General features: G+C 45.7%; 1 protein-coding gene and 1 non-coding gene across 7 annotated transcripts in view; both read right to left on the bottom strand.

Annotated features, from left to right (window-relative positions):
- Window positions 1-2343: 2343 nt before the first annotated feature.
- The window catches only part of Appl (beta amyloid protein precursor-like), a 48544-nt gene continuing 38960 nt past the window's right edge, over window positions 2344-11927 (bottom strand). For 2 of the 6 annotated variants that reach the window (NM_057278.5, NM_001258520.2), the window contains 9 exons: window positions 10388-10526; window positions 10036-10254; window positions 9318-9961; window positions 9099-9239; window positions 7386-7535; window positions 6510-7192; window positions 6299-6446; window positions 6038-6220; window positions 3258-5917 (listed from right to left, as the gene is read on the bottom strand). In NM_057278.5, coding sequence (NP_476626.2) covers window positions 5810-5917; window positions 6038-6220; window positions 6299-6446; window positions 6510-7192; window positions 7386-7535; window positions 9099-9239; window positions 9318-9961; window positions 10036-10254; window positions 10388-10526 — 2415 coding nt within the window. In that variant the 3' untranslated portion in view covers window positions 3258-5809. Of the gene's footprint in view, window positions 5918-6025; window positions 6221-6298; window positions 6447-6509; window positions 7193-7385; window positions 7536-9098; window positions 9252-9317; window positions 9962-10035; window positions 10258-10387; window positions 10527-11927 lie in introns of all 6 variants that reach the window. The other 4 variants (NM_001258522.2, NM_001258519.1, NM_001258521.2 and 1 more) reach the window with 4 other exon arrangements.
- mir-4960 (mir-4960 stem loop) lies at window positions 11385-11485 on the bottom strand. Its single transcript, NR_047723.1, has one exon. It is a non-coding gene; the product is annotated as a mir-4960 precursor RNA (primary transcript).

Here is an 11927-nt window from a genome sequence, read left to right as displayed (position 1 = left end):
TAAGACCCCACTTGATGTTTGGGCAGCCCCTAACCAAGGTGAGGAGGGGCTGCAAATGCCAGGTTTAACTCCCCGAGTTAAATGTTCAAGCCGAATCATAAATTAATAAAAATAATACCCGAGCTATATTTTATTATTATGGGTGAATTGTGGCGCGTACGTTTATTGACAAATAATATCGCTGCTCGATCAGGAGTTGTCGTGGGGCTCCATAAAACTCCTGTTCGGTGCGTTTTCTGTTTTCTGTTTACTTTGTTATTTTATTTTATTTTATTTTCGTTTTGTTTTTGTTTGCAATCGTGTCGAGGCGATATCGATATTGGTGATAATGCCGCAGACACCAGGGAACGCAGCACGACCCACAACATTTGTATGAGCTATGAAAGACCAGGCCAAACGCTACAGATTGATATGCTGGCTAATCAGCTCAATTTAAATGTGGACTGCCTGTTCCAATGTTGTAGCAACATGCTTGCTTGGCTTCGTTTCGCCTCGTCTAGTTTGGCCGCTCGATTCTTATCGGGTGCGAGAACGGGCTACGGCTACCGTTTGCACCACCGTATCGGGGGGCCAGCTCCATCTACTACTACTACTGAGAACACCACCCAGGTGGGCTGGACTGCCCTCTCTAGCCACTCTATTCGTCCCTGTCGCACCCGCTCGGTGGTTGGATCGTGAGCTATTTGTTTATGCCCTTATCGCTCGACTCGCAGCCCCATCGACCGCCCCTTATTTGTAAGCGATCTCAGGAGCTGTGCCAGCAGCTATCTGTTCCCCATACTGACATCTTGTCACTCTGGGGGGCCGGACACAGTGGCAATCGCGGTGGGAGTGCTGGTGAAGATCTCGGAGCGTTATGTGCCCTTTGGGGATCACTTCCGAAAAGCACTCAATGAGCGTTTGTCCAAAAATGAAGCTCAATGGAAGGACGTTTTGGCCCTTAAGGAGATTGAGATATTATCTATTCGTAGTCACATAGTGATAGTTGATAGAGATGTGCATGTACCCCCATTATAAAATGATAAATGGATTCTGTCAAAAGCTTCTTCCTTCCTCCTGAAGAACTCTCGATGAGTCCTTGCTTTGTCAAGCGGCGGAGGTGCACAGCAGGAACCTAAAGTAGTTTTTGCAAGTGCATCCAGCTCGAAACGCACACGCTATCGAGTTCCCAATACCCTCAAGTGCATTTCAAAGTTGTCTGACCCTCTAACTGCACTCTAGCTGTGGCCCAAAGGGGAACATTGTTCCGATATAGAAACTGCACGCCCGGCAAGTGCATTGTTTGTCATTTGTCATGTAGCGGACAAATCGGACAGGGGACAGTGCCACTTGAGTAGGGGGCACTCTTGGGCATGTAGAATGCACTTTGGAAAGTTTCCCAACTTAGGCAGGGAAAAAAGCAAAGCTTCGAGCACCCCAGCCATTCCGAACGGATCGCTATCTACACGCCGTGTCCGCTTCTTCATCCGTGCTCCACATTCATGGCGTTCCACGTCGATCAAGAAAGGCGACGAAAGGCGACTAGAAACGCGGAGCGAACTGAAGGCACGCCCGTGGGGCAGAAAGCCACGCCGAATCGAGTCGGAAACTGAATAAGCTCTCCCGCCCATATATCAAAATGTACGTCAATTTTCATGCTTGGACACTTGATAGACTGAAGTGCTTTACATTGATTTCACATATACCTTTTCAAGTGATTTATTGTAAAGGCTTGTTGGCGCACTCGAAGTTTAAACTCATAATGAGCGCGCACACATGTATGCCCAGTGTAATTCAGTACGGCACTCCTAGATGTTGAATGCCTCTGTTCCTGGACTGCTTGGCGACCCAGACCCTGTGTTACCCGGCACTATTTAGGTTTTTCTTGTTGCTTCGAAATACTAATCTTCAGGGGCATCCAAACTGTTATACTTTCATGTTCTTTGAGGTTTCTTGCTGCTCCCCTTTCTTGTCGTAGAGGAATTAAACTCATGACGATGGTCAAACGCTGAATCATTATTTTACTTTTTTTTTGGGTGCCAAAAAATGCATTCAGCGCTAGCAGCATATTGTTTAATACTTACTCTATTTATCAAATGGTGTCTTAATAAGTGCTCGTAAACCAACAAAAGCAACGAGCTCATGGAGCTTAATTCCGTAATTTAATTTAATATTCTTTCATCTGACCCCGTGCTATCAATGCTAATCCAAAATAGGAGCAGGAAAATTGATAAGGCTTGATGGTTATCGGGTAAATATATGGCCGATCGCGGGAAATAAATAATGGATAATCATGAGGCTATCTGGATTTGGATCGGTGGCAAGCATAATGAACCAGGTTCGTGCAATTGATTGTTTGTTTTTCCTGTTATTTTATTTTATTTATGCAAAATATTTCGAAAAAGAACACAAAAATTCAAAATCAAATTATATGATTATACATTGAGAATTGTTTTGGTTTTCTTTTCTTTGTTGTTCTGTATTTCCTCCGCATTCTTACGTTTTATATTTGGTTTTCCATTATTGGATCTTTGTGTGAAACATTATACAATTTTCCTGGCTTTTCCTGGGTTCCTTGCGCCCCCGGCTATAGTGTAATAATGCCCAACATATCCAACCGGATAGATTGACAAGAATCAAAGATCGTCGATCGTCGATCGTCGATCGAAGATCAAATATCGGGGCTTAGTCGCCAGGACAGAATGCTGAAATATTTCCACAATTATAATAGTATATGTAGCGTACAATTATTGTTGCAATTACAATTGTCTTCGAGTACATTTAATATTTAAATTTTTATATACTTTTCTCCAACTTAGTTTTCTGCTCGTCAAAAAATCATAGTTCGACTAAAAGAATTACACAAATTGTTGCTCTTATTTGCTGTTTCTTCTCATTACAATTTACTTGTTTTTTTTTTTTTATTATTATATTATTTACTTTCACTTGGTTTTCAATGATGAGACTACGACAAAAACACATGCGATTTCATTATAATTTTGTTGTTCTTGCTTTCTCGTATTTTGTTTGTTTGTTTTGCATTTAATTTTCGTGTAAATCTTCTTTACTTTATGATATTCTATACGTTTCCATTTATTTTATTCTTTTATTTAATTTTATTTATGCAGGACGGGGTTTATTTCTTACACATTTGCATCATTTTTGTTTTTTTGTTCCTTTCTTCGCTTATACTTTTCGCTTTTTTTGTTTTTTGTTTTGCTTTTTGCTTCACTAAGTGTAAATATCAATTGTTTTTTCTTTTTTTGTTGTTTTTTTTTATTTATATATATGTATACTTTTTTCATTTTTGTTGTTGTTCTTGTTGCATTAATGAATAAAATAAAAAATATTCAAGCTTTGACTAGTAAGATTTCTTCTTATTTGCTTTTTGTGTAGTTGATTTGCCATTTGGGTTTTCCTCTTGAAATATATATATGTTTGTAATACATTATATAACGCGTCTGTTTATGTGTGTGTCGCGGAGCGCCGTTGATTTGCCTTGATTGCCATGCTTTTAAAACGTGGTAACAATCTTAGCCCGGATCTTTTCAATAGAGCCAAGTGATCTAAACAATCCCAAGATTCATGCCGTTCAAATTGCCAATTGCCAATTGCCAATACAATTTAGTTTAATTCGAATGAGAACTTATGCTGAAAATGGGGCCACGAATAATGCCTAAGCTTAAACCGATCGAAAGCTGGCTAGTCACAAATTAATGTATGAAACAGAATATATATATTTTGAGGTACAGCAAATATTTTGGTTTGAATTTAGGTGTTGTTTTCTCAGTTTCCAGTTTTGTTTTTGTACATTTGAAAAATATCGACTTTCGCTGCACTTTTGATTTAGCTTTGATCTGAACATGAATTTCAGCTGTGATGTGTTAGTGTGTGCTTTCACTTAATCTCAGCCGAAGTGAGTCACACCAAGAAAATGGCCAATTTGGCAATGGAAATTAAACGTAAATCGTAAATGGAAAACGAACTGAGAAGGGCAGCCACTTGTCGGCTTTCAGCGGGGAAAGCATTTCGATTATTGGGCTTGATTGAGTAACAGTATCTCGATGCTCGAACAAAACAGGCCAAATATTTGCCAAGCAATCGAGCCGTGAAATGAACTAGCCGTTTCAAATTGGTTTATCTCTGGGCCTCGGGTTCTTCGAAGCGTCCACTCCAGGTGGTGCCGTCTCCGAGCTGCGAGCTCTCTGGATTTTGCGATTCGCCGAGCCCGCTTATCTGATTTCTGCCGCAGTTGGCTCTAAGGCAATTATGCAACACTTGCGAAGCCTTCGATATGAAATGCAACAACTCAACTCTACTTGGCTCAAGGGCTCCGTTCAGTGTGTGTGTGTGTGTGTGTGTGCAGCGTGTGTGTGTGTGTGTGTGTGCTGTGTGGGTGTGAGCTGTGAGTTGTGAGTTGTAACTGCTGTCTTGTTTTGTGCTGTCTTTTCGGTGAAAATGTACGTAAAAAAGAGAGAAATTCTTTTTGTTCTTGTTGTTTTTGTTCGACCATCGACTTACACACAAAATATGCAGAAAAAGTTCTAAAATTTGTTCGCTTTCATTTTAATATTTGGTTTTCCTTCTTTTGTTTCTGTCTGCAATTAGCTTAGCGTTTTGCATTGTTTCTGTTACATAGCTGATTCGTATATTATATTCAAAGCCCGCCAAGCGTCGTCATTCTTCCCTAGCTGGCTGACCTTCGACCTTTGCTTTGTGTGGCTCGTGTATAGATACATAAATACATTTATGGACATTTCTTCTGGCTTTGCTGTAAATATTTTGTATATATTTTGCGTGTATGCGTGTGTGGTTTGTGTATGGTTTGTGTGTTCTATTCCCTTCTCTGGTGAGTGTGTGTGGCTTACAGAGAGAGAAAGTTCGACATATACACAAGCGCATATGCACGATCGTATAGGGATTAGTACGCGTAGGTAGCTCTTAGGTTCACAAGTGTCTCAGTGTGCGAGATTCCGTGTCTGTGTGTTGGTGTTTCTGCCTCCTGCTCTTATCTTTTAGCTCTCGCTGCCGCTCTAATTAATGGCGTAGGTTTTTGGTAAGAATTGCGATCGGCTTGCAAGCGTTCTAATGCCACGAAACGCTCAAAAATATGCTACGAAGCAGGCATGAATGCGTTTGTGTCTTTTTTGCGCATTCCTGACACTGTATGTGTGAGTGTGGGTGTGACTGTTCTGCGGGTGACTCGGTGTTTGAATGTGGATGTGATGTGTGTGTCGACAATTTATTTACTAGGAATATCTTTTGTTTTGCTCTTCTTCCGCTCTTCTCCATCCTCTCCTCCCCCGCTCCACCACTCTTCGTTCGGCTGCGTGTATGATCTTCACTTCAGCACTTCTACTCTCTTTGCGTAGCTGGCGCTCAAGAAGAATCACAAAGTTAGAGGCAAGTGTGTGTGAGTGTGTGCCATTGTTGTTGATGTGTGTGTGTGTGGTGATGGGACAGAGACAGAGACAGGGGAAGAGAAAGAGAGAGCTGGAAAGGATGTTTACGGCGTTTTGTTAAACATTCAAATACTTAAATTTAATTGCTTGCTTTATATTGTTGCCTTTCTGCTTGCTTTAATTTAATATATAGATATATTACCATTTATTGAATTTATCTTTCTTCTTCTACCCTTTCATTCTTTCTTATTGAAACTGCGCTCATTTCACGAAAAAAAATCATTTCTCTTCCCATCTGCTTTAATAATACGCTTAAGTTTTTCCATTTTGAAATCGCGGTGGCTGCAGTTGCGTTTACTGTTGTTGTTGATGTGTGCCACTCGCTCGCTCTTGCCAGCCGCGCCCATGCTGCCATCTTGCCATCTCGCTTACTCTTTCACTTCGAAATACTTGTAGGTCGGATTCTCGTACCCATTGATCTGCATGTTGGGCACGATCTTCTCCTCGCGCACAATGGGATGGTGTGTTGTGACGTTCTGGTGGGAATAAGAGGTAGATTCGTGAGTTATGTTAGCTAACAGCAACTCGCCACTTCCGTACTGCAGTGACTTACTGCCCACTGCCCCCACGAAGCACTGACCCACCTGACAACCCACCTGGTCGACCTCGATGAAGCCCTGGGCGTGCGGCGAGCGCGATGTTCGCCATTTGGCCACGGCCACGCCAACGAAAACGGCCGCCATCAGGGCGATCCCGGCGAAGGAGAGCGTGAAGTAGACGTTGCGGCCCTCTTTGGCCGCGTGTGCATGTTGCGCGAACTCGCGGCGCAGCGAGAAGCTCTGCAACGAAAGGGGAGAGAGAGAGAGGGGATAGGCTTTAGGCAAATGCGGCACGAGTTGACGCCGCAGCTCAAATACCGATTCGCGGTGGCCCAGGTCGTGGGTCATGAAGTGCTGCACCTGCGGCTCGGCCTCCTGGTGGGCGACGGCGGCGGCTACGTCCTCCACTGCCCGCTGGACGGCATCGTCGTCGACCGTTGGCAGCACGGTCTGCACCTTGGTGCTGCTGCAAAACGAAGTAGAGTTCTTAGTCCTAGAATAGGGTGTGCACAAGCTCGAGAGGACCCACCTCACTGTTGCCTCCCCATACTCAGTGTCCGACAGATCCTTCTCGCTTTTGGTGGTCTCTAGGTTGGGATTGGCCGCTGTGACCAGAGCTGCGTCGGGACCCAGCTCCTTGCCGGGAAGGCTCTTTTCCTGCTGCTGCTGCTGCGCCTGCGATTGGGTTGACGACTGGGTCGGCTGGGACTGCTGCTCGGCCACCTGTGACTTGAGCATGTCGTCCACCTTTTTGGCCTCCAGGCGCAGCTTCTCCTCGCGCAGTTTTTCCCGCTCAGCGGCACGCTGCTCCTTGCGCTGCTTCTCCGCCAGCCGTAGTCGCTCTTTCTCGGCCACCTTGCGCTCGATCTCGACGCGGTACTTGTCCAGAATGCCGGCCTCCGCCTCCTCGCTCATTCCCAGCGAGGAGCCGGGAATGTCATCCTTGCTGCGCAGTGCCAGAATGTAGTCATTCATCAGCTGGGCAATCTTGGCGGAGAGCTCCGGATAGCGCTTGAGCATGGTCATCGACTGGTTTACGGCTCTATCGATGTCGATTAGGCGCTCCAGCGTGCGTGGACGCTCCGAAGCAGCTGCTTCTAGTCCACCAGGTCCTCCAGAGTTCAATAGGTGCCGGTAGTGGGCCAAGGCGTGGGCCCGGTCCTTGTGCAGGGCGCGCAGCAGCTTCTGTAGACACTTCTCAACGTGGTGGGCCTAGAGGATATCACAAGAGTTAGCACAGATTTCATTTCCGCCAATCTATTGGAGGGGGGGCTAATGGCAATGCTTCGATCTATCTAATCAGGTCCTTGACAATAAATATTTGTGGGCACACTCTGTCGGTCAATTCTGAAGCAATTAGCCCACCTCGTGAAAGCGATAATTCCATGGCGGAGCATCTACTTACATTCGGGGGCTGCTCAGTCAGGGCCTGGGTGTAGCAGGTCATGGCCTCGCGCTTCCGCTGGTTGATGTGGGCCAAAACGCGCTGCTGGTGCATGGCGGCCAGCTGGTGCTTCTCGGCGTTGCCTTCTTCCTCGAGTGCCTGAACAGAAGTCTAAAATTACATTCCCATATAAAGACGTATTGCACACCAAGAGAGAAAGATTATCAGCATGGGGAATTTGCGTCGATCGATAACAATTTGCAGCTGTCGATCAGTCTATTGGTACTTTGGTTATTCTCGCTTAAGTTTTCGAAAAAATTGCCTCGACTCGTAACCGTCTCGTAGAAGGATTGTGGTTAAAGTGTTAGGAAAGCGTTGGGAAAGCGTAGCGCGTCTTGTCGGGTGTTTACTTTTAGTAGGTAGTTAACTTTTAGTGCTGCCATGAGGGAGCGAAAAGGTCCTGATCGGGTTGTGAGTGGGTTTCGGGATCAGGGTCTATGATATTTGGCATATATGATATATGATATGATATGATATAGTATATGGTGGATATGGTATATGTACATGTACATGTATGCAATTTATTTGCGGCAATAGCAATGCTTGCGGATGCGCAGCGATTACGTAAACAGCATCCGTCGATAAGGACCAAATTGAAATCGTCGCTTTGTCGTTCGTTCGTGTCTGTTTTCGGTGATCGATCTTTAGAGATCCGAAATCAAAAAATTTAAAATAAAGGATACGTTTATAGTTAGTTATAGCGAGTTATAGTTAGTTTATATGCCAATCAGCTTGACTACAAAGCACTTGCAATGTTAGTAATATGAATATTGGATCTATTGATTCGTTGATGTTGTGGTACTTTGTTAACTGGTTAGATTTCGAGCAGCATTATCGTTATTGTTACTGGTATTCCTAATGCTGTTGTGATTACAATCTGATGCCTCTTTCGCTCCCATTTGCCATACATATGGATACACAAATGCACAAAACACTGCCCAACGATATCCAGAGGTATGGGAAGCTCCACCTTATCAACAGTATTACTTAACCCATTTCTGGATCTCGCAGTGCAGCAAACAGAAGCAGATAATACAATGAGAACTACTTGATGCATTAAAAATATGAATATAATGAGCTACGATAATGGCTAGATTATAAACAATTAAAGGGTGCATGATAATGTGTTTAAAAGCGAAACAGAAAATAACTCAAATGAAAAAAAAAAGTGGGCTTTATACTACATATGGATTAAATACTTCTTATGAGGCCTATAACTAAAGAGACTTCAGGTGGCAAAGGTAATTTCCAATTTCATTAATAATTATCACAGATGTACTGATCTTCGGTCGTTAGTGAATAATTTCTCTAATCAATCATCTTTACACCCGTTACTCGTAGAGTAAAGCGGTCTGTTTTCTTTAAAAATAAAAGAATGTGGATTGACTGAAATTAATTTCAAATCAAGTAGTTACTAAAAGAGCAGAAAGGCTCTTCTCGTTATCAATCCCATGCCAAGTGAAGCTCTTCGTACACATACACACACATTCAGATGCAGAGACATAGCTTTGAAATGTATCAAACATTCAACAGGATGGAGCAGGTGGTCAACGGGAGACAGAGATGGGGTTCGGTGCGAGACAGAGATATAGTGATGAGTAGAGACAGTGAGAGTAAGAGAGTTGTGGGAATTGGGAGACTGGAAATGAGTGCGTCACACGAAAGATGACTGACCTGGAAGCGAGCCGTCATCCGCTGCTTAAATGACTGGGCTGCCTTGGGATCCGCTAGGCGCATGTCCTGGTACTTCTCCTCGAGATCGGACCAGTCCTTCATAACGCGCGTGACCTTCTCGCGGTGCGATTCCTCAAGGCGCTGTTGGGCTTCCTTTGTTTAGAATACGTTTTGTGTTGCATCGATAAATAAACCTGCGCCCTCAACGTAAACACTTACTTTCTGACTTACTTTGTAGCTCTGGTGCTCGTAGTGCGGATCAAAATGGGTGAAGTAGGGATCCGATGTGGGTTGTGCAGTGGATGGTGGTGCTCCGGCTCCGGTTCCCGAGTTTCCAGAATTGGCAGCTACAAAAGCAGCGGCAGAGGCAGACAGCTGAGGAGTGCTCGTGACCGATTCGGACTTCACAGGTGCCTTCTCGGGGGCGGGAGCAACCGGAGCGCTAGACGGGGATGAGGAATCGCTTTTTAGGGACACAACCTTCGCCCCTCCGCTCTGATCCCAGGAGGCCTCAACCTCAGCCTCGCTTTCGGAACCAGCACCGTCCTCCTCGTAGTTGTCACCCTCCTCTCCGCTATCGTACTCCGCATTTATGTCATCCAAAGATCCGCTATTTGAGTCACCTGAGGAACCGGTGTTGGGGCTTCCGCCTGCGGTAGCTGCCTCATCCGCCACCATATCGTCCTCCTCATCATCACCCATCAAATCATCCTCATCGTCCAGATCGTCTTCATTGGCATCCTTCGAGTAGTTCGAGTCGTTGCTGTCGTCTTCGTCATTCATCACCAGCTCGTCATTGGCGCTATTGATCTGAGCTGCCGGCATCACCGGCAAGTCGGTCTTCTTTACATGAATTTCATCGGCTAAGAGGGGGTGATGAGTAAAAGTAGCGATTTTAAAATATATTTTAAAATATGTTTATGTAGTCAGTACTCACTTTTGAAGTGCTTGGGACAGCAGACGAACTCCACTCCGGAGAAGACCGAGATTCCGCAGGGCAGAAGCATGGCGAAGCTGCGCATCTGCATTCCGCGCTCCTGGCAAGCGGCTGCTCCGGTTTGGTTCCACCTCACAAATGGCCAGCATCGGGAGGCGTTGTGGATGTGGTCGAACAGACAGCCCTCGGGAACTAGCAGGGCGTCAGATTGGAATGGTCCTTCTAAGGCCAAACGACATCGAGTGGTAGGTGATGCATGAAGGATGGTTGAGGCAAGGCAGAGGAAAGTGGATCAGTTCAGATCTGGGTGATACTTTTCAATTGGGTCAATAACGTTTTTTGGTATACTTACCGAGACAGCGGAATGGCTTGATCCATCGGTGGGATCCCTTGCACTTAGCCGCATTCAATGCCCCCTGGCGACACCAGCCGCCGATCTTCTGGTAGTGGGACGACTCCACAATGTTGGTTATGTCTCGGTTGGGATAGGCCTGAAAAGAAAGCGAATTCATTCTGATGAATTTCATCTATCTCAAAGGATTTCCCCACGTTCGTGCCATTCTCAGTCCCACGTCCTCCCTTCATCGGGTATCCGGCGAACCGATACCTTCTTAAACCCAGCACTTGTTTGCCAGGCTGTTTGCCATTTGATGTGTTTATTTCCCCCACTTGGCAGCCGCCCTGACTGGCTGTTCTTGTTACCTTTGGCTTCCGACGGCGGGCAGTGAAAGTTTAATTGCCTGCCCAGCTTGATTGACTGACTAAATGACTGACTAACTGAATGGCCTAATAAAATATCCCAGATTTGTCTGTGTGGGTGCACGAGCACGAGTAGGAGCAGCGGTACATGAGTGTGTGCTGCTGCCGCTGTGAGTGTGTGCACAACATTTGTTTCAAACAATTATGTGCCGAGTGGCACACACTCTGTCAGGATCCCCACTCCCTTCTTCCTCGTTCCCGCCACATTCGTCCTGCACACACACAGGCACAAATGAGGCCTTTTTAACTGCTGTTTGAGTGCTCCGTTGCAAATGGCTCCCTTCCTGTGGGAGGGAAAGCGGTGGACTCTTGGAACTGGTGGAAAACGAGGGGCACACAGGCAAGCATGAGAGAGAGGGAGCTAAGGAGAACAGAGTGGCGAGAGTTCAGTGCAAACGGCACGTAGGCAACGCTCGCAGGCGGTCAGACAGCACCCACGCACTCACAGGTATTACCAGACCCCATCTCCATACCCATTCCCATTCCCACACACAGATCTGCACCACCACTCTGTTTGCCCGCACTGCGATGGCTGTCGGCAACCGGGCTAAATAAAACATTAAAAGCACAAAATAATGATGCTGATGCATGTCAAGCCAAACTGAGAACCGTAAGCCCAAGGTCCCAGTCCCTCGTGATTCTCGACTGCCGGACTTCTGGGCTTGCGTTTCTTGGGCGGCAGGCCTTGTGTTGTGCTGGTCACTCCATATGCCACCGATATCCAATCCGTAATTGCACGGCAGTTATATTGAATACACTTTGGAAATAAGGAATTTAAGGATTATTCAAATTATTGGAAATCAGAAAAGTTTGCGGTCGCTTAAGAGAAAAGTTTCTCATGAACCAGCCGACTGAATGGCTTATGTAAAGGATGCCACTGATGATATCGATTGAAGTTCTGGCAGGCCACGGCAAAAGATCGGAACACCCCAAAGTATGAGACATAAGGCCACCACAAGAGTCCCTGTGGGGATTCACTGTGCGCCCAGTTGTGTTTTCATTTCGTTTCGGAGTTTGCGTGCGTGCCAGCGACACGACTGAAGGCAAGGCAACTCCAAGGACCCTCTCGCACTAGAAAGTGGGGGCACGCACATCATCGGAGATGGGTGTAGCTATAGGATTGGGGACCTCCC

Source organism: Drosophila melanogaster, chromosome X, assembly GCF_000001215.4.
Source record: "Drosophila melanogaster chromosome X".
Classification (NCBI taxonomy): domain Eukaryota; kingdom Metazoa; phylum Arthropoda; class Insecta; order Diptera; family Drosophilidae; genus Drosophila; species Drosophila melanogaster.
This window is presented reverse-complemented; position numbering and strand designations above follow the sequence as displayed.